Here is a 21,743-nt window from a genome sequence, read left to right on the forward strand (position 1 = left end):
TTCTCTCTCCCTCTGTCGCTCTATGTCTCTGTCTCTGTGTGTTTATCTCTCTCTGTCTCTCTCGCTCTATCTCTGTCTTTCTGCCTCTCTCTGTCTCTCTGTCTCTGTCTCTGTCTCTATCTCTATCTCTATCTTGTCTCTATCTCTCTCTGTCTCTCTATCTCTTCCTCTCTGTCTCTCCTTCTCTGTCTCGCTTTCTCTCTCTGTCTCTCCCTCTCTGTCTCGCTGTCTCTCTCGCTCTCTCTGTCACTCTCTCCGTCTCTCTCTGACTCTGTCTCTCTCTCTGTGTCTCTTTGTCTCTCTCTCTCTGTCTGTCTCTCTCTCTGTGTCTTCCTCTCTCTCTCTCTCTGTTTCTCTCTCTCTTTCTCTGTGCATGTCTCTCTGTGCCTGTCTCTCTATCTTTCGGTGTCTCTCTGTCTGTGTGTCTCTCTCTGTCTCTGCTAATCTCTCTCTGTCTCTGTATCTCTCTGTCTCTGTCTCGCTGTCTCTGTCTGTTTCTCTGTCTCTGTCTGTCTGTCTTTCTCTCTGTCTCTGTCAATCTCTCTCTGTCTCTTTCTCTCTCTCTCTGTCTCTCTCTCTTTATGTCTCTGTCTTTCTTTCTCTATCTCTGTCTCTGTGTGTCTCTCTCTTTCTGTTTCTCTGTCTCACTCTCTCTCTCTGTCTCTCGCTATCTCTCTACTCTGTCTCACTTTCCCTCTCTCTCTCTCTCTCTCCGTCTCTGTTTCTCTCTCTGTTTCTCTCTCTGTCTCTTTCTCTCTCTCTCTGTTTCTCTCTCTTTATGTCTCTGTCTCTCTCGCTCTATCTCTGTCTTTCTGCCTCTCTCTGTCTCTCTGTCTCTGTCTCTGTCTCTATCTCTATCTCTATCTTGTCTCTATCTCTCTCTGTCTCTCTATCTCTTCCTCTCTGTCTCTCCTTCTCTGTCTCGCTTTCTCTCTCTGTCTCTCCCTCTCTGTCTCGCTGTCTCTCTCGCTCTCTCTGTCACTCTCTCCGTCTCTCTCTGACTCTGTCTCTCTCTCTGTGTCTCTCTCTGTCTTTCTCTCTCTCTGTCTGTCTCTCTCTCTGTGTCTTCCTCTCTCTCTCTCTCTGTTTCTCTCTCTCTTTCTCTGTGCATGTCTCTCTGTGCCTGTCTCTCTCTCTTTCGGTGTCTCTCTGTCTGTGTGTCTCTCTCTGTCTCTGCTAATCTCTCTCTGTCTCTGTATCTCTCTGTCTCTGTCTCGCTGTCTCTGTCTGTTTCTCTGTCTCTGTCTGTCTGTCTTTCTCTCTGTCTCTGTCAATCTCTCTCTGTCTCTTTCTCTCTCTCTCTGTCTCTCTCTCTTTATGTCTCTGTCTTTCTTTCTCTATCTCTGTCTCTGTGTGTCTCTCTCTTTCTGTTTCTCTGTCTCACTCTCTCTCTCTGTCTCTCGCTATCTCTCTACTCTGTCTCACTTTCCCTCTCTCTCTCTCTCTCTCCGTCTCTGTTTCTCTCTCTGTTTCTCTCTCTGTCTCTTTCTCTCTCTCTCTGTCTCTCTCTCTTTATGTCTCTGTCTTTCTTTCTCTATCTCTGTCTCTGTGTGTCTCTCTCTTTCTATTTCTCTGTCTCACTCTCTCTCTCTGTCTCTCGCTATCTCTCTACTCTGTCTCACTTTCCCTCTCTCTCTCTCCGTCTCTGTTTCTCTCTCTGTTTCTCTCTCTGTCTCTCTCTGTCTCTCTCTCTGTCTTTCTCTCTGTCTGTCTGTCTCTCTCTCTCTCTTTCTCTGTATCTGTCTCTCTCTCTCTGTCTCAGTCTCTCTCTCTGTCTCTGTCTCTATCTCTGTCTCTGTGTCTATCTCTCTCTGTCTCTGTCTCTATGTCTCTCCCTCTCTGTCTCGCTGTCTCTGTCTCTCCCTCTCTGTCTTGCTTCTCTCTCTGTCTGTGTCTCTCTCTCAGTCTCTGTCTCTCTGTCCCTGTGTCTCTCTCTTTGTCTCTCTATCTCTGTTGTTTCTCTCCCCATCTCTCTCTCTCTCTGTCTCTCTCTCTTTCTCTGTGCCTGTCTCTCTCTATGACTGTCTCTCTCTCGGTCTCTCTGTCTCTCTGTCTTCCTCTCTCTGTCACTCTCTCTCTCTGTCACTCTCTCTCTCTATTTCTCTCTCCCTCTGTCGCTCTATGTCTCTGTCTCTGTGTGTTTGTCTCTCTGTCTCTCTGTCTCTCTGCCTCTCTATGTCTCTCTGTCTCTCTGTCTCTCTGCCTCTCTCTGTCTCTCTGTCTCTCTCTCTGTCTCTGTCTCTGTCTCTATCTCTATCTCTATCTCTGTCTCTATCTCTCTGTCTCTCTATCTCTTCCTCTCTGTCTTGCTTTCTCTCTTTGTCTCTCCCTCTCTGTCTCGCTGTCTCTCTCTCTCTCTGTCATCTCTCTGTCTCTCTCTGGCTCTGTCTCTCTCTCTGTGTCTCTTTGTCTCTCTCTCTCTCTCTGTCTGTCTCTCTCTCTGTGTCTTCCTCTCTCTCTCTGTTTCTCTCTCTCTTTCTCTGTGCATGTCTCTCTGTGCCCGTCTCTCTCTCTCGGTGTCTCTCTGTCTGTGTGTCTCTCTCTGTCTCTGTCAATCTCTCTCTGTCTCTGTATCTCTCTGTCTCTGTCTCACTGTCTCTGTCTGTTTCTCTGTCTCTGTCTGTCTGTCTTTCTCTCTGTCTCTGTCAATCTCTCTCTGTCTCTTTCTCTCTCTCTCTCTCTGTCTCTCTCTTTATGTCTCTGTCTCTGTCTTTCTGTCTCTGTCTCTTTGTGTCTCTCTCTTTCTGTTTCTTTGTCTCACTCTCTCTCTCTGTCTCTCGCTATCTCTCTACTCTGTCTCACTTTCCCTCTCTCTCTCTCTCTCTCTCCGTCTCTGTTTCTCTCTCTGTCTCTCTCTATCTCTCTCTCTCTCTCTCTGTCTTTCTCTCTGTCTGTCTGTCTCTCTCTCTCTCTCTCTCTTTCTCTGTACCTGTCTCTCTCTCTCTGTCTCTCTCTCTCTGTCTCAGTCTCTCTGTCTCTGTGCCTGGCACTCTCTGTCTCTCTGTCTCTCTCTTTGTGTTTCTCTCTCTCTTTCTCTCTCTGTCTCTGTCTGTCTCATTCTCTGTCTCTGTCTCTCTCTGTCTCTCTCTTGGTGTGTGTCTCTCTCTGTCTCTTTCTTTCTCTCTGTCTCTCTCTCTCTGTCTCTCTCGCTTTGTCTCTCTTGCTCTGTCTCTCTCTCTCTCTCTCTGTCTCTGCCGCTCTCTCTCTGTCTATGTCTCTATCTCTCTCTCCCTCTCTGTCTCGCTGTCTTTCTCTGTCTGTGTCTCTCTCTGTCTGTCTCTCTCTCTGTCTCTGTGTCTCTGTCTCTGTTTCTCTCTCTCTGTCTCTCTGTTCAAGTCTCTGACTCTCTCTGTCTCTCCTTCTCTGTTTCTCTGTCTATGTCTCTGTCTCTCTCTGTCTCTCCCTCTCTGTCTCACTGTCTCTCTCTGTCTCTAGCTCTCTCTCTGTCTCTCTGTCTATGTCTCTGTATCTCTCTGTCTGTCTCTCCCTCTCTGTCTCACTGTCTCTCTCTGTCTGTGTGTCTCTCTGTCTCTCGCTCTGTCTCTCTCTTTGTGTCTGTGTCTCTCTCTGTCTCTCTGTCTGTCTCTCTCTCTGTCTCTCTGTCTCTCTCTCTCCGTCTCTCTGTCTCTCTCTGTCTCTGCCTATCTCACTCCCTGTCACTCTCTCTCTCTCTGTCTCTCTCTGTCTGTCTGTCTCTCTGTCTGTGTCTCTCTCTGTCTGTCTCTCTCTCTCGCTCTGTCTCTCTGTCTCTGTGTCCCTGTGTGTCTCTCGGTCTCTGTCTCTGTGTCTCTGTCTCTCTCTCTCTTTCTCTGTCTCTCTGTCTATGTCTCTGTGTCTCTCTCTGTCTTCCTCTCTCTCTCTGTCACTCTCTCTCTCTCTGTCTCTCTCTATTTCTCTCTCCCTCTGTCGCTCTATGTCTCTGTCTCTGTGTGTTTGTCTCTGTCTCTCTCTGTCTCTCTGTCTCTCTGCCTCTCTCTGTCTCTCTGTCTCTCTCTCTCTCTGTCTCTGTCTCTGTCTCTATCTCTATCTCTATCTCTGTCTCTATCTCTCTGTCTCTCTATCTCTTCCTCTCTGTCTTGCTTTCACTCTCTGTCTCTCCCTCTCTGTCTCGCTGTCTCTCTCTCTCTCTCTCTCTCTGTCACTCTCTCTGTCTCTCTCTGGCTCTGTCTCTCTCTCTGTGTCTCTTTGTCTCTCTCTCTCTCTGTCTGTCTCTCTCTCTGTGTCTTCCTCTCTCTCTCTCTCTCTGTTTCTCTCTCTCTTTCTCTGTGCCCGTCTCTCTCTCTCGGTGTCTCTCTGTCTGTGTGTCTCTCTCTGTCTCTGTCAATCTCTCTGTCTCTGTATCTCTCTGTCTCTGTCTCACTGTCTCTGTCTGTTTCTCTGTCTCTGTCTTTCTCTCTGTCTCTGTTTATCTCTCTCTGTCTCTTTCTCTCTCTCTCTCTCTGTCTCTCTCTTTATGTCTCTGTCTCTGTCTTTCTGTCTCTGTCTCTTTGTGTCTCTCTCTTTCTGTTTCTTTGTCTCACTCTCTCTTTCTGTCTCTCGCTATCTCTCTACTCTGTCTCACTTTCCCTCTCTCTCTCTCTCTCTCTCTCTCTCTCCGTCTCTGTTTCTCTCTCTGTCTCTCTCTATCTCTCTCTCTCTCTGTCTGTCTTTCTCTCTGTCTGTCTGTCTCCCTCTCTCTCTCTCTTTCTCTGTACCTGTCTCTCTCTCTCTGTCTCTCTCTCTCTGTCTCAGTCTCTCTGTCTCTGTGCCTGGCACTCTCTGTCTCTCTGTCTCTCTCTTTGTGTTTCTCTCTCTCTTTCTCTCTCTGTCTCTGTCTGTCTCATTCTCTGTCTCTGTCTCTCTCTGTCTCTCTCTTGGTGTGTGTCTCTCTCTGTCTCTTTCTTTCTCTCTGTCTCTCTCTCTCTGTCTCTCTCGCTTTGTCTCTCTCGCTCTGTCTCTCTCTCTCTCTGTCTCTGCCGCTCTCTCTCTGTCTATGTCTCTCCGTCTCTGTTTCTCTGTCTATGTCTCTGTCTCTCTCTCTTTCTCTGTCTCTCTGTCTCTGTCTATGTCTCTGTCTCTCTCTCTCTCTGTTTCTCCCTCTCTGTTTCTCTGTCTATGTCTCTGTCTCTCTCTGTCTCTCCCTCTCTGTTGCACTGTCTCTTTCTGTCTCTCCCTCTCTGTCTCACTGTCTCTCTCTGTCTCTCTATCTATGTCTCTGTCTCTCTCTGTCTGTCTCTCCCTCTCTGTCTCACTGTGTCTCTCTGTCTCACTGTCTCTCTCTGTCTCTCCCTCTCTGTCTCACTGTCTCTCTCTGTCTCTCTATCTATGTCTCTGTCTCTCTCTGTCTGTCTCTCCCTCTCTATCTCACTGTGTCTCTCTGTCTCTCTCTGTCTCTCTCTGTCTCTCCCTCTCTGTCTCATTGTGTCTCTCTGTCTATGTCTCTGTCTCTCTCTGTCTCTCCCTCTCTGTCTCACTGTGTCTCTCTGTCTATGTCTCTGTCTCTCTGTCTCTCCCTCTCTGTCTCTCTCTCTCTGTCTATGTCTCTGTCTCTCTCTCTGTGTCTTCCTCTCTCTCTCTCTCTCTCTCTGTTTCTCTCTCTCTTTCTCGGTGCATGTCTCTCTGTGCCTGTCTCTCTCTCTCGGTGTCTCTCTGTCAGTGTGTCTCTCTCTGTCTCTGTCAATCTCTCTCTGTCTCTGTATCTCTCTGTCTCTTTCTCTCTCTCTCTCTCTTTCTCTCTCTTTATGTCTCTGTCTCTGTCTTTCTTTCTCTGTCTCTTTGTGTCTCTCTCTTTCTGTTTCTTTGTCTCACTCTCTCTCTCTGTCTCGCTATCTCTCTACTCTGTCTCACTTTCCCTCTCTCTCTCTCTCCGTCTCTGTTTCTCTCTCTGTCTCTCTCTATCTCTCTGTCTGTCTTTCTCTCTGTCTGTCTGTCTGTCTCTCTCTCTCTCTGTATCTGTATCTCTCTCTCTGTCTCTCTCTCTCTGTCTCAGTCTCTCTGTCTCTGTGCCTGGCACTCTCTGTCTCTCTCTTTGTGTTTCTCTCTCTCTTTCTCTGTCTTTGTCACTCTCTGTCTCTCTCTCTCTTTCTCTCTCTGTCTCTGTCTGTCTCATTCTCTGTCTCTGTCTCTCTGTCTCTCTCTTGGTGTGTGTCTCTCTCTGTCTCTTTCTTTCTCTCTGTCTCTCTCTCTCTGTCTCTCTCGCTTTGTCTCTCTCGCTCTGTCTCTCTCTCTCTCTCTCTGTCTCTGCCGCTCTCTCTCTGTCTATGTCTCTCCGTCTCTGTTTCTCTGTCTATGTCTCTGTCTCTCTCTCTTTCTCTGTCTCTCTGTCTCTGTCTCTGTCTCTGTCTCTCTCTCTGTCTCTCTCTCTGTCTCTCTCTCTCTGTTTATGTCTCTGTCTCTCTCTGTCTATGTCTCTGTCTGTCTCTCTGTCTCTCCCTCTCTGTCTCACTGTCTCTCTCTGTCTCTCTATCTATGTCTCTGTCTCTCTCTGTCTGTCTCTCCCTCTCTGTCTTACTGTGTCTCTCTGTCTCTCCCTCTCTGTCTCACTGTCTCTCTCTGTCTCTCTAGCTATGTCTCTGTCTCTCTCTGTCTGTCTCTCCCTCTCTGTCTCACTGTGTCTCTCTGTCTCTCTCTGTCTCTCTCTGTCTCTCCCTCTCTGTCTCACTGTGTCTCTCTGTCTATGTCTCTGTCTCTCTCTGTCTCTCCCTCTCTGTCTCACTGTGTCTCTCTGTCTATGTCTCTGTCTCTCTCTGTCTCTCTCTCTCTGTCTATGTCTCTGTCTCTCTCTGTCTCTCCCTCTCTGTCTCACTGTGTCTCTCTGTCTATGTCTCTGTCTCTCTCTGTCTCTCTCTGTCTATGTCTCTGTCTCTCTCTGTCTCTCCCTCTCTGTCTCTCTCTCTCTGTCTATGTCTCTGTCTCTCTCTGTCTCTCCCTCTCTGTCTCACTGTGTCTCTCTGTCTATGTCTCTGTCTCTCTCTGTCTCTCTCTCTCTGTCTATGTCTCTGTCTCTCTCTGTCTCTCCCTCTCTGTCTCTCTCTCTCTCTCTATGTCTCTGTCTCTCTCTGTCTCTCCCTCTCTGTCTCTCTCTCTATGTCTCTGTCTCTCTCTGTCTCTGTATCCCTCTGTCTCTCTGTCTCTCTCTGTCTCTGTCTCTCTCTCTATGTCTCTGTCTCTCTCTGTCTCTGTATCCCTCTGTCTCTCTGTCTCTCTCTGTCTCTCTCTCTCAGTGTGAATGTTGCCTCCAGTATGTGGAAAGCAGAGAATTGGATTGTTTGACAGAAGATTATAGACATACCGCGACTCAGGTACCTGGCTGTTGATGGGTCTGGGGTTGCTGAATGGATGGAAGAATTGATGGGTTAGGCAGGGACATCAAAGGTTGGGGTTTAGGTGGATTGGGGTGGGGGTCGGGCAGAGGGGTCAGGGTGTAGGTGGGTGAGTTGGGGTTGGGGGTTTTTTGTGGGTTGTGAAAGGGGTTGGATGGGTCAGAGCTTCGGGGTTTGGTGATGGGTCATTTGAGTGGGGGTTCAGTTGGTGGTTTGGGGGAGGGGTGGTTTTATGAGGTCATCAGCATGAAAGGAAAGGTATTTTGGTCTCCAATGGTTGTTCTGTATTGATAACTCCTGACGTGTTGATCCCTTACCTGACCATCTTCATGATGACAGCGCCAATGAAGGTCAGGCCTAGAACACAGGACACGATGGTGACCAGACTCCACACACTAAGCTCCATTAACCCAGGGGCTGTGGCACAGGAAGATCTCATTAATATCTAACTCCTCTCCCCAGACTCCTCCAGTAAAACTGTGTGTGTTTATACTTTACAAACCAGCATTCCCGTGACCTTTAGTCTCTGCCTCCTGATGAGATTCACATGTCCCTGGAATTATCCCCTGACTAACGGAGCATTGGCCCCAGAGTGAAACAGCTCCTCCCCAATCTGGGCTGGACAGTTAGTCACCTATTGGTGCCCAGATCTAGGGTAGGAAGGAGTGTGCGACGGTCAGCACAACAGGCCACCCCCACATCCATCCCCAGCCAGACTCGGAATCACAGAGTCATTTCTGACACAGAGGGAGGCCATTCGGCCCATTGAGTCCATGCCAGCTCTTGAGAGAGCTATGCAGTCAGTCTCACGCCCCCGCTCGATCCCCATAGCCCTGAAAATCTATTTCTCTCAGGTGGCCATCCAACTTCCTCTTGAAGTCATTGATCATCTCTGCTTCCACCACCCTGTGGGCAGCAAGTTCCAGGTCATTGCCAAAGGTAATTAAAAAAAGTGCTTCCTCATATTCCCCTGCATCTTTTGCCCAAAACGTTCAATCTGTGTCCTCTAGTCCTTGTGTCAATTGTTAATGGGAACAGGTTTTTTCTTTGTCTAACTTACCTAAGCCTGTCATAATCTTGAACACTTCTATTAAATCTCCCCTCAATCTCCTTTGTTCTAAGGAGAACAAACCCAGCTTTTCCAACCTAACCTTGTAACTAAAATCCCTCTTCCCTGGAACCATTCTGGTAAATCTCCTCTGCACTCTCTCAAGGACCCTCACATCCTTCCTGAAGTGTGGTGACCAGAACTGGACACAATACTCCAGTTGGGGCCGAACCAGAGCTTTATAAAGGTTCAGCATAACCTCCCTGCTTTTGTACTCAAGGCTGCTATTTATGAATCCCAAGATCCCATATGCTTCACTAACCACTCTCTCAATATGTCCTGTCACCTTCAAAGATCAATGCACATGCACTCCCAGGTCCCTCTGTTCCTGCACACTCTTTAGAACTGTGTCATTAAGTACATATTGCCTCGCTATCCCTTCTGCCAAAATGCATCACCTCACACTTGTCAGTATTAAATTCCATCTGCCACCTCTCTGCCCATTCTGCCAGTCTATCTATGTTCTATTGCTGGCAATGTTGGACAGTTCACACCCAGTGACAGAGTGGGAGTGTGGGGCACTCTGGACCTCACCTCCACCTAAATCCCTCCCACACTGTGACCATTAGCCCAGGGAGTCAATACTTAGTCCAAGACGGGCAGCAGACTGACCATGCGGGGTCCGGATGGCTTCAGGGGAACTCCAGTCACTCCAGATGCCGTGGTCGGCCTTGCAACGAACCTGGACCATGTACACGGAGTCAGGCTGGAAACTGAAGAAGATGAACTGGGCCTCATGGCCTGCATAAAAATACTGCAGAGAGAGAGGAGAGGGAGTTCGAGGAGATCGAGGGGGAGAGGATATTAGAGGAGACAGGGGGAGAGGAGAGGCGGTTCGAGGAGACAGAGGGGGAGAGGGTATTAGAGGAGGCAGAAGTGGAGAGGAGAGGTTATTAGAGGAGACAGAGTGAGAGTGGAGAGGTTATTAGAGGAGACAGGGGGAGAGGAGAGAGAGTTCAAGGAGATCGAGGGGGAGAGGATATTAGAGGAGACAGGGGGAGAGGAGAGGGGGTTCGAGGAGATCAAGGGGGAGAGATTATTAGAGGAGACGGGGAGAGGAGAGGCGGTTCGAGGAGACAGAGGGGGAGAGGGTATTAGAGGAGACAGAAGGGGAGAGGAGAGGGTATTAGAGGAGACAGAGTGGGAGTGGAGAGGTTATTAGAGGGGACAGAGTGGGAGAGGAGAGGGTATTAGAGGAGACAGAGTGGGAGAGGAGAGGGTATTAGAGGAGACAGAGGGGGAGAGGAGAGGGTATTAGAGGAGACAGAGGGGGAGAGGAGAGGGTATTAGAGGAGACAGAGGGGGAGAGGAGAGGGTATTAGAGGAGACAGAGGGGGAGTGGAGAGGGTATTAGAGGAGAAAGAGGGGGAGAGGAGAGGGTATTAGAGGAGACAGAGGGGGAGAGGAGAGGGTATTAGAGGAGACAGGATGGAGAGGAGAGGGTATTAGAGGAGACAGAGGGGGAGAGGAGAGGGTATTAGAGGAGACAGAGTGGGAGTGGAGAGGGTATTAGAGGAGACAGAGGGGGAGAAGAGAGGGTATTAGAGGAGACAGAGTGGGAGTAGAGAGGGTATTAGAGGAGACAGAGGGGGAGAGGAGAGGGTATTGGAGGAGACAGAAGAGGAGAGGGTATTAGAGGAGACCGAGTGGGAGTGGAGAGGGTAAAAGAGGAGACAGAGTGGGAGTGGAGCGGATATTAGAGGAGACAGAAGAGGAGAGGGTATTAGAGGAGACAGAGGGGTAGAGGAGAGCGTATTAGAGGAGACAGAAGAGAAGAGGGTATTAGAGGAGACAGAGTGGGAGTGGAGAGGATATTAGAGGAGACAGAGGGGGAGAGGACAGGGTAGGAGAGGAGACAGAGGGGGATAAGAGAGGGTATTGGAGGAGTCTAAGTGGGAGAGGAGAGGGTGTTAGAGGAGACGGAGGGCGAGAGGAGAGGGTATTAGCGGAGATAGAGGGGGAGAGGAGAGGGTATTAGAGGAGACAGAGGGGGAGAGGAGAGGGTATTAGAGGAGACAGAGTGGGAGAGGAGAGGGTATTAGAGGAGACAGAGGGAGAGAGGAGAGGGTGTTAGAGGAGACGGAGGGCGAGAGGAGAGGGTATTAGCGGAGATAGAGGGGGAGAGGAGAGGGTATTAGAGGAGACAGAGAGGGAGAGGAGAGGGTATTAGAGGAGACAGAGGGGGAGAGGAGAGGGTATTAGAGGAGACAGAGTGGGAGTGGAGAGGGTATTAGAGGAGACAGAGTGAGAGAGGAGAGGGTATTAGTGGAGACAGAGGGGGAGAGGAGAGGGTATTAGCGGAGACAGGAGGGAGAGGAGAGGGTATTAGAGGAGACAGAGTGGGAGAGGAGAGGGTATTAGAGGAGACAGAGGGGGAGAGGAGAGGTTATTAGAGGAGACAGAGTGGGAGTGTAGAGGGTTTTAGAGCTGAGACAGAAGGGGAGAGGAGAGGGTATTAGTGGAGACAGAGTGGGAGAGGAGAGGGTATTAGAGGAGACAGAGGGGGAGAGGAGAGGGTATTAGAGGAGACAGAGGGGGAGAGGAGAGGGTATTAGAGGAGACAGAGGCGGAGAGGAGAGGGTATTAGAGGAGACAGAGGGGGAGAGGACAGGGTATTAGAGGAAAGAGAGGGGGAAAGGAGAGGGTATTAGAGGAGACAGGAGCGAGAGGAGAGGGTATTAGAGGACACAGAAGGGGAGTGGAGAGGGTATTAGAGGACACAGAAGGGTAGTCGAGAGGGTATTGGAGGAGACAGGAGGGAGAGGAGAGGTTATTAGAGGAGACAGGAGGGAGAGGAGAGGGTATTAGAGGACACAGAAGGGGAGTGGAGAGGGTATTAGAGGAGACAGGAGGGAGAGGAGAGGGTATTAGAGGAGGCAGAGGGGGAAAGGAGAGGATATTAGGGGAGATAGGAGGGAGAGGAGAGGGTATTAGAGGAGACAGGATGGAGAGGAGAGGGTATTAGAGGACACAGAAGGGGAGTGGAGAAGGTATTAGAGGACACAGAAGTGGAGTGGAGAGGATTTTAGAGGAGACAGGAGGGAGAGGAGAGGGTATTAGAGGACACAGAAGGGGAGTAGAGAGGGTATTAGAGGAGACAGTAGGGAGAGGAGAGAGTATTAGAGGAGACAGAGGGGGAAAGGAGAGGGTATTAGAGGAGACAGAGGGGGAAAGGAGAGGGTATTAGAGGAGAGACAGGGGGAGAAGAGAGGGTATTAGAGGACACAGAAGGGGAGTGAAGAGGGTATTAGAGGACACAGAAGGGGAGTGGAGAGGGTATTAAAGGAGACAGGAGGGAGAGGAGAGGGTATTACAGGAGACAGAGGGGGAGAGGAGAGCATATTGGAGGAAATAGCAACATACAAATTAAGAGCAGGAGTAGGCCTTCGAGCCTGCTCCACTATTCAATAAGTTCATGGCTGAACTGATCACTCCAGATTTCCACCTACTGCCAATAATCAATAACTTGGTTAAACAATCATTTCCCTTTCACAAAACCATGTTGACTCTACCTGTTTACCTTCAATTTTTCTCAGTGCCCTGCTATAGATGTAAATGGGTTTGATATAGTTGGGATTATGGAGACATGGCTGCAGGGTGACCAGGGATGGGAAATGAACATCCAGGGATATTCAGTATTTAGGAAGGACAGACAAAAAGTACAAGGTGATGGAGTTACATTGCTGGTTACAGAGGAAATTAACGCAATAGTGAGGAAAGATATTAGCTCTGACGATGTGGAATCTCTATGTGTAGAGCTGAGAAACACTAAGGGGCAAAAAACGTTAGTGGGGGTTGTATATAGACCCCCAAACTGTAGTGGTGATTTTGGGAATGTCATTAAACAGGAAATTAGAGACGCATGCGCTAAAGGAACAGCTGTAATTATGGGTGACTTTCATCTGCATATAGATTGGGCAAATCAAATTAGTCACAGTCCCATAGAGGAGGAATTCTTGGACTGTATACGGGATTGTTTTCTGGACCAATACACTGAGGAACCAACTAGAGAACAGGCTATCCGAGACTGGGTATTGTGTAATGAGAGAGGAATAATTGACAATCTAGATGTGCGAGACCCCTTGGGGATGAGCGACCATAATATGATAGAATTCTTCATCAAGATGGAGAGTGACGTAGTTGATTCTGAGACTAGGGTCCTGAATCTTAATAAAGGAAACTACGAAGGTATGAGGCGCGAGTTGGCCATGATAGATTGGGAAACATTACTTTAAGGGATGATGGTGGATAGGCAATGGCAAACATTCAACGAGCGCATGGATGAACTGCAACAATTGTTTATTCCTGTCTGGCACAAAAGTAAAACGGGAAAGGTAGCCAAACCATGGCTCACAAGGGAAATTAGAGATAGCATTAGATCCAAGGAAGAGGCATATAAATTTGCCAGGAAAAACTACAGACCTGAGGATTGGGAGCAGTTTAGAATTCAGCAAAGGAGGACCAAGAGATTGATTAAGAAGGGGAAAATAGAGTACGAGAGTAAGCTGTAAAAGTTTCTATAGGTATGTGAAGAGAAAAAATTGGTGAAGACAAATGTAGGTCCCTTACAGTCAGAAACAGGGGAATTTATTATGGGGAACAAAGAAATGGCTGACCAACTAAATGCATACTTTGGTTCTGTCTTCACAAAGGAGGACACAAATATCATACCAGATATGTTGGGGAACACAGGGCTTAGTGAGAGAGAGGAATTGAAGGAAATCAGTATTAGTAGAGAAATGGTGTTGGGGAAATTGATGGGATTGAAGGCCGATAAATCCCCAGGGCCTGATGGTCTGCATCCCAGAGTACTTAAGGAAGTGGCCCTAGAAATAGTGGATGCATTGGTGGTTATCTTCCAAGATTCTATAGACTCTGGAACAGTTCCTGCAGATTGGAGGGTAGCTAATGTAACCCCACTATTTAAAAAGGGAGTTAGAGAGAAAGCAGGGAATTATAGACCAGTCAGCCTGACGTGGAGAAAATTCTAGAGTCCATTATCAAAGATTTTATAGCAGAGCACTTAGACAACAGTGGTAGAATCAGGTAGAGTCAGCATGGAATTACAAAAGGGAAATCATGCTTGACAAATCTACTAGAATTCTTCGAGGATGTAACTAGTAGAGTTGTTGAGGGGGAGCCAGTGGATGTGGTTTATTTGGACTTTCAGAAGGCTTTCGACAAAGTCCCACATAAGAGGTTAGCCTGTAAAATTAAAGCACATGGGATTGGGGGTAGTGTATTGCGATGGATAGAAAATTGGTTGGCGGACAGGAAACAAAGAGGAGGGATAAATGGGCCTTTTTCCGAATGGCAGGCAGTGACTAGTGGGGTACCACAGGGATCGGTGCTAGGACCCCAGCTATTCACAATATATATTAATGATTTAGATGAGGGAACTAAATGTAATATCTCCAAATTTGCAGATGGCACAAAACTGGGTGGAAGGGTGAGTTGTGAGGAGGATGCAGAGAGGCTTCAGGGTGATTTGGACAAGTTGAGTGAGTGGGCAAATGCATGACAGATGTAGTATAATGTGGATAAATGTGAGGTTATCCACTTTGGCAGCAAAAACAGGAAGGCAGATTATCTGAATGGCTATAAACTGAGAGAGGGGAATATGCAACGAGACCAGGGTGTTCTCGTACACAAGTCGCTGAAGGTAAGCAAGCAGGTAAAAGGCCTTCATAGTGAGAGGATTCGAGTACAGGAGCAGGGATGTCTTTCTGCAATTATTGGTGAGGCCACACCTGGAATATTGTGTGCAGTTTTGGTCTCCTTATCTGAGGAAGGATGTTCTTGCTATAGAGGGAGTGCAGCGAAGGTTTACCAGACTGATTCCTGGGATGGCGGGACTGATGTATGAGGAGAGATTGAGTCGGTTAAGATTATATTCACTGGAGTTCAGAAGAGTGAGGGGGGATCTCATAGAAACCTATAAAATTCTAACAGGACTTGACAGGGTAGATGCAGGAAGGATGTTCCCGATGGTGGGGGTGTCCAGAACCAGGGGTCATAGTCTAAGGATACGGGGTAAACCTTTCAGGACTGAGAGGAGGAGAGATTTCTTCACCCAGAGAGTGGTGAGTCTGTGGAATTCGCTACCACAGAAAGTAGTTGAGGCCGAAACATTGTATGTTTTCAAGAAGGAGTTAGATATAGCTCTTGGGTCTAAAGGAATCAAAGGGTATGGGGCAAATGCGGGAATAGGTTACTGAGTTGGATGATCAGCCATGATCATAATGAATGGCGGAGCAGGTTCGAAGGGCCAAATGGCCTACTCCTGCTCCTATTTTCTATAACGTCTTTAATAATAGCTTCTAACATTTTCCCTAAGACAGATGTTACGCTAACTGGCCTGTAGTTTCCTGCTTTCTGTCTCCCTCCCTTTTGAATAAAGGAGTTACATTCGCTATTTTCCAATCTAATGGAACCTTCCCCGAATCGAGGGAATTTTGAAAAATTAAAATTAGCGCATCAACTATCTGACTAGCCACTTCTTTTAAGACATGAGGATGAAGTCGATCAGGACCCGGGGACTTGTCAGCCTGCAGCTCCAACAATTTGTTCAGTACCACTTCCCTGGTGATTGTAATTTCCTTGAGTTCCTCCCTCCCTTCCATTTCCTGACTTACAGCTAATACTGGGATGTTACTTGTATCCTCAATAGTGAAGACTGATGCAAAATATCTGTTTAATTCATCTGCCATCTCCTTGCTATCCATTATTAATTCCCCAGACTCACGCTCTATAGGACAAACGCTCACTTTGTTAACTTTTCTTTTTAAAATATCTATAGAAACTCTTGCTATCTGTCTTTATATTTCTAGCTAGCTTTCTCTTGTCCTCTAATTTTACCTTCCTTATCAATCTTCCAGTCAATCTTTAATGTTTTTTATATTCTGTCTAATCTTCTGAACTGCCTCCCATCTTTCTGCAATTATGGGCTTTTTCTTTAAGTTTGATACTATCTTTAACTGTTTTAGTTAACCACGGATGGCAGGTCCCACCCTTGGATTTTTCCTTTCTTGTTGAAATGTATCTATTCTGTGTATTCTGAAATATCCCCTTAAATGTCTGCCAGTGCATCTCTATTAACCTATCCCTCAACCTAATTTGCCAGTTCACTTTAGCTAGCTCTGCTTTCATGCCCTCATAATTGCCCTTATTTAAATTTAAATTACTAATCTTGGGGACCCACTCTTCTCTTCCTCAAACTGAATATAAAATTCAATCATATTATGATCGCTGCTACCTAGGGGCGTCATACTAGGAGGTCATTAATTAATCCTATCTCATTGTACAATACGAGGTCGAGTATAGCCTGCTCTCTGGTTGGTTCTATAATGTATTGGTCCAAGAAATTATCCCTCTCTCTCCGCTCCCAACGTGCTCCTCTCACTCTCTTCGCTCCCGCCGTGCTCCTCCCTCTCTCTCCGCTCCCAACGTGCTCCTCTCTCTCTCTCCGCTTCCGCCGGGCTCCTCACTCTCTCTCCGTCTGCTCCCGCCGTGCTCCTCTCTCTCTCTCCACTCCCGCCATGCTCCTGTCTCTCTCTCCGCTCCAGCCGTGCTCCCCTCTCTCTCTCTGCTGCCGCCTTGCTCATCTCTCTCTCTCTGCTCCCGCCGTGCTCCTCTCTCTCTCTCCGCTCCCGCCATGCTCCTCTCTCTCTCTCCGCTCCCGCCGTGCTCCTCTCTCTCTCACCGCTCCTGACATGCTCGTCTCTCTCTCACCGCTCCCACCGTACTCTTGTCTCTCTCCCTCCACTCCCACCATGCTCCTCTCTCTCTCTCCACTCCTGCTGTGCTCCTCTCTCACTCTCTCTCGCTCCGCTCCTGCCATTCTCCTCTCTCTCTCTCCAAACCCGCCATGTTCCCCTTTCTCTCTCTGCTCCCGCCGTGTGCCTCTCTCTCTCTCCAATCCCGCCGTGCTCCTCTCTCTCTCACTTCGCTCCCGCTGTGCTCCTCTCTCTCTCACCGCTCCCACCGTACTCTTGTCTCTCTCCCTCCACTCCCACCATGCTCCTCTCTCTCTCTCCCCTCCCGCCGTGCTCCTCTCTCTCTCTCCAATCCCGCCGTGCTCCTCTCTCTCTCTCCAATCCCGCCGTGCACCTCTCTCTCTCTCCGCTCCCGCTGTGCTCCTCTCTCTCTCTCCACTCCCGCCGTACTCCTCTCTCTCTCTCCACTCCCGCCGTGCTCCTCTCTCACTCTCTCCGCTCACTCCTTACTCCTCTTCTCTCTCTCTCTCCCTGCCCACGCTGTGCTCCTCTCTATCTCTCCGATCCCGCCGTGCCCCTCTCTCTCTCTCCACTCCTGCTGTGCTCCTCTCTCACTCTCTCTCGCTCCGCTCCTGCCATTCTCCTCTCTCTCTCTCCAAACCCGCCATGTTCCCCTTTCTCTCTCTGCTCCCGCCGTGTGCCTCTCTCTCTCTCCAATCCCGCCGTGCTCCTCTCTCTCTCACTTCGCTCCCGCTGTGCTCCTCTCTCTCCCTCCGCATCCTGCCGTGCTCCTCTCTCTCTCTCCGCTCCCGCCGTGCTCCTCTCTCTCTCTCCAATCCCGCCGTGCTCCTCTCTCTCTCTGCTCCCGCCGTGCTCCTCTCTCTCTCTCCGCTTCCGCCGTGCTTCTCTCTCTCTATCCAATCCCGCCATGCTCCTCTCTCTCTCTGCTCCCGCTGTGCTCCTCTCTCTCTCTCCACTCCTGCCGTGCTCCTCTCTCTCTCTCTTACTCTGCTCCCACCGTGCTCCTCTCTCTCTCTCCGCTCCCGCCGTGCTATTCTCTCACTCTCCGCTCCCGCTGTGCTCCTCTCTCTCTCTCTCTCTGCTCCCGCCGTGCTCCTCTCTCTCTCTCTCTCTCTCTCCGCTTCCGCCGTGCTCCTCTCTCTCCAATCCTGCCGTGCTCCTCTCTCTCTCTGCTCCCGCCTGGCTCCTCTCTCTCTCTCCAATCCCGCCCTGCTCCTCTCTCTCTCCACTCCCAACGTGCTCCTCTCTCTCTCTCCACTCCTGCCATGCTCCTCTCTCTCTCTCCGCTCCCGCCGTGCTCCTCTCGCTCTCTCTGCTACCGCCGTGCTCCTCTCTCTCTCTCTGCTACCGCCGTGCTCCTCTCTATCTCTGCGCCCGCCGTGCTCCTCTCTCTCTCTCCAATCCCGCTGTGCTCCTCTCTCTCTCACCACTCCCACCGTGCTCCTCTCTCTCTGCTCCCGCCGTACTCCAAACTCGCTCTCCCCTCCCACCGTGCTCCTCTCTCTCCCTCCGCTCACACCGTGCTCCTCTCTCGCTCTCCAATCCCGCCGTGCTCCTCTCTCTCTCTCCAATCCCGCCGTGCTCCTCTCTCTCTCTCTCTCTCCACTCCCGCCGTGCCCCCCTCTCTCTCCACTCCCAATGTGCTCCTCTCTCTCTATCTCTCGCTCCGCTGCCGCCGTGCTCCTCTCTCTCCAATCCCGCCGAGTTCCCCTTTCTCTCTCTGCTCCCGCCGTGCTCCTCTCTCTCTCTCCACTCCTGCCGTGCTACTTTCTCTCTCGCTCTCGCTCCGCTGCCGCAGTTCTCCTCTCTCTCTCTCCAATCCCGCCGTGCTCCTCACTCTCTCCCACTTCGCTCCCGCCGTGCTCCTCTCTCTCCCTCCGCACCTGCCGTGCTCCTCTCTCTCTCTCCGCTCCCGCCGTGCTCCTCTCTCTCTCTCCAATCCCGCCGTGCTCCTCTCTCTCTCTCCAATCCCGCCGTGCTCCTCTCTCTCACTCTCCACTCCTGCCATACTCCAAACTCGCTCTCCCCTCCCACCGTGCTCCTCTCTCTCCCTCCGCTCACACCGTGCTCCTCTCTCTCTCTCCAATCCCGCCGTGCTCCTCTCTCTCTCTTCAATCCCGCCTTGCACCTCTCTCTCTCTCCGCTCCCGCCGTGCTCCTCTCTCTCTCTCCACTCCCACCGTACTCCTCTCTCTCTCTCCACTCCCGCCGTGCTCCTCTCTCACTCTCTCCGCTCACTCCTTACTCCTCTTCTCTCTCTCTCTCCCTGCCCACGCCGTGCTCCTCTCTATCTCTCCGATCCCGCCGTGACCCTCTCTCTCTCTCCACTCCTGCTGTGCTCCTCTCTCACTCTCTCTCGCTCCGCTCCTGCCATTCTCCTCTCTCTCTCTCCAAACCCGCCGTGTTCCCCTTTCTCTCTCTGCTCCCGCCGTGTGCCTCTCTCTCTCTCCAATCCCGCCGTGCTCCTCACTCTCTCTCACTTCGCTCCCGCTGTGCTCCTCTCTCTCCCTCCGCATCCTGCCGTGCTCCTCTCTCTCTCTCCGCTCCCGCCGCGCTCCTCTCTCTCTCTCCAATCCCGCCGTGCTCCTCTCTCTCTCTCCAATCCCGCCGTGCTCCTCTCTCTCTCTCCGCTTCCGCCGTGCTTCTCTCTCTCTATCCAATCCCGCCATGCTCCTCTCTCTCTCTGCTCCCGCTGTGCTCCTCTCTCTCTCTCCACTCCTGCCGTGCTCCTCTCTCTTTCTCTTACTCTGCTCCCACCGTGCTCCTATCTCTCTCTCCGCTCCCGCCGTGCTATTCTCTCACTCTCCGCTCCCGCTGTGCTCCTCTCTCTCTCTCTCTCTGCTCCCGCCGTGCTCCTCTCTCTCTCTCTCTCTCTATCTCCGCTTCCGCCGTGCTCCTCTCTCTCTCTCCAATCCTGCCGTGCTCCTCTCTCTCTCTGCTCCCGCCTTGCTCCTCTCTCTCTCTCCAATCCCGCCCTGCTCCTCTCTCTCTCCACTCCCGCCGTGCTCCACTCGCTCTCTCTGCTACCGCCGTGCTCCTCTCTCTCTCTCTGCTACCGCCATGCTCCTCTCTCTCTCTCTGCTACCGCCGTGCTCCTCTCTATCTCTGCGCCCGCCGTGCTCCTCTCTCTCTCTCCAATCCCGCTGTGCTCCTCTCTCTCTCACCACTCCCACCGTGCTCCTCTCTCTCTGCTCCCGCCGTACTCCAAACTCGCTCTCCCCTCCCACCGTGCTCCTCTCTCTCTCTCCGCTCCCGCAGTGCTCCTCTCTCTCTCTCCGCTCCCCCGTGCTCCTCTCTATCTTTCCAATCCCGCCGTGCTCCTCTCTCTCTCTCCACTCCCGCCGTGATCCTCTCTCTCCACTCCCAATGTGCTCCTCTCTCTCTATCTCTCGCTCCGCTGCCGCCGTTATCCTCTCTCTCTCTCCAATCCCGCCGAGTTCCCCTTTCTCTCTCTGCTCCCGCTGTGCTCCTCTCTCTCTCTCCACTCCTGCCGTGCTACTTTCTCTCTCGCTCTCGCTCCGCTGCCGCAGTTCTCCTCTCTCTCTCTCCAATCCCGCCGTGCTCCTCACTCTCTCCCACTTCGCACCCGCCGTGTTCCTCTCTCTCCCTCCGCACCTGCCGTGCTCCTCTCTCTCTCTCCGCTCCCGCCGTGCTCCTCTCTCTCTCTCCAATCCCGCCGTGCTCCTCCCTCTCTCTCCAATCCCGCCGTGCTCCTCTCTCTCACTCTCCACTCCTGCCATACTCCAAACTCGCTCTCCCCTCCCACCGTGCTCCTCTCTCTCCCTCCGCTCACACCGTGCTCCTCTCTCTCTCTCCAATCCCGCCGTGCTCCTCTCTCTCTCTCCAATCCCGCCGTGCACCTCTCTCCCACTTCGCTCCCGCCGTGCTCCTCTCTCTCCCTCCGCACCTGCCGTGCTCCTCTCTCTCTCTCCGCTCCCGCCGTGCTCCTCTCTCTCTCTCCAATCCCGCCGTGCTCCTCTCTCTCTCTCCAATCCCGCCGTGCTCCTCTCTCTCACTCTCCACTCCTGCCATACTCCAAACTCGCTCTCCCCTCCCACCGTGCTCCTCTCTCTCCCTCCGCTCACACCGCGCTCCTCTCTCTCTCTCCAATCCCGCCGTGCTCCTCTCTCTCTCTCCACTCACGCCGTGATCCTCTCTCTCCACTCCCAATGTGCTGTTCTCTCTCTCTCTCCGCTCCCGCCGTGCTCCTCTCTCTCTCTCCACTCCCGCCGTACTCATCTCTCTCTCTCTCCGCTCCCGCCGTGCTCCTCTCTCTCTCTCGGCTCCCCCGTGCTCCTCTCTATCTTTCCAATCCCGCCGTGCTCCTCTCTCTCTCTCCACTCCCGCCGTGATCCTCTCTCTCCACTCCCAATGTGCTCCTCTCTCTCTCTCTCCGCTCCCGCCGTGCTCCTCTCTCTCTCTCTGCTCCCGCCGTGCTCCTCTCTAACTCTCCGCTCCCGCCGTGATCCTCTCTCTCCACTCCCAATGTGCTCCTCTCTCTCTCGCTCCGCTCCCGCCGTTCTCCTCTCTCTCTCTCCAATCCCGCCGTTCCCCATTTCTTTCTCTGCTCCCGACATGCTCCTCTCTCTCTCTCCAATCCCGCCGTGCTCCTCTCTCTCTCTCTGCTCCCGCCGTGCTCCTCTCTCTCTCTCCAATCCCGCCGTGCTCCTCTCTCTCTCTCCAATCCCGCCGTGCTCCTCTCTCTCTCTCCAATCCCGCCGTGCTCCTCTTCTCTCTCTCTCTCTCCGTTCCCACCGTGCTCCTCTTTCTCTCTTTGCTCCCGCCGTACCTCTCTCTCTCTCTCTCTTCTCCTGCCATTCTCCAAACTCGCTCTCCCCTCGCGCCCTGCTCCTCTCTCTCTCTCCGCTCCCCCTGTGCTCCTCTCTCTCTCTCCGCTCCCGCCGTGCTCCTCTCTCTCGCTCTGCTCCCGCCGTGCTCCTCTCTCTCTCTCTGCTCGCGCCTTGCTCCTCTCTCTCTCTCTCCGCTCCCGCCCTGCCCCCCTCTCTCTCCACTCCCAACGTGCTCCTCTCTCTCTCACTCTCGCTCCGCTCCCACCATTTTCCTCTCTCTCTCTCCAAACCCGCCGTGTTCCCCTTTCTCTCTCTGCTCTGGCCGTGCTCCTCACTCTCTCTCACTTCGCTCCCGCCGTGCACCTCTCTCTCCCTCCGCACCTGCCGTGCTCCTCTCTCTCTCTCCGCTCCCGCCGTGCTCCTCTCTCTCTCTCCAATCCCGCCGTGCTCCTCTCTCTCCCTCCAATCGCGCCGTGCTTCTCTCTCTCTCTCTCCGCTCCCGCTGTGCTCCTCTCTCTCTCACTCTCGCGCCGCTCCCACCGTTCTCCTCTCTCTCTCTCCAAACCCGCCGTGTTCCCCTCTCTCTCCAATCCCGCCGTGCTCCTCACTCTCTCTCACTTCGCTCCCGCCGTGCACCTCTCTCTCCCTCCGCACCTGCCGTGCTCCTCTCTCTCTCTCCGCTCCCGCCGTGCTCCTCTCTCTCTCTCCAATCCCGCCATGCTCCTCTCTCTCTCTCCAATCCTGCCGTGCTCCTCTCTCTCTCTCCACTCCTGCCATGCTCCTCTCTCTCTCTCCACTCCCGCCGTGCT

The 21,743-nt window shown here is 51.7% G+C and overlaps 1 protein-coding gene across 1 annotated transcript in view; it reads right to left on the minus strand.

Moving 5' to 3' along the window:
- The window catches only part of LOC137368609 (prolactin receptor-like), a 325,723-nt gene that overhangs the window by 18,766 nt on the left and 285,214 nt on the right, over positions 1-21,743 (minus strand). Inside the window, exons 6-7 of the mRNA XM_068028754.1 lie at positions 9,022-9,163; positions 7,619-7,718 (exon numbers count right to left, since the gene is read on the minus strand). Of these exons, the coding sequence (XP_067884855.1) occupies positions 7,619-7,718; positions 9,022-9,163 (242 nt within the window). The remainder of the gene's footprint in view (positions 1-7,618; positions 7,719-9,021; positions 9,164-21,743) is intronic.

This window comes from Heterodontus francisci, chromosome 4 (genome assembly GCF_036365525.1).
Source record: "Heterodontus francisci isolate sHetFra1 chromosome 4, sHetFra1.hap1, whole genome shotgun sequence".
Taxonomy (NCBI): Eukaryota; Metazoa; Chordata; class Chondrichthyes; order Heterodontiformes; family Heterodontidae; genus Heterodontus; species Heterodontus francisci.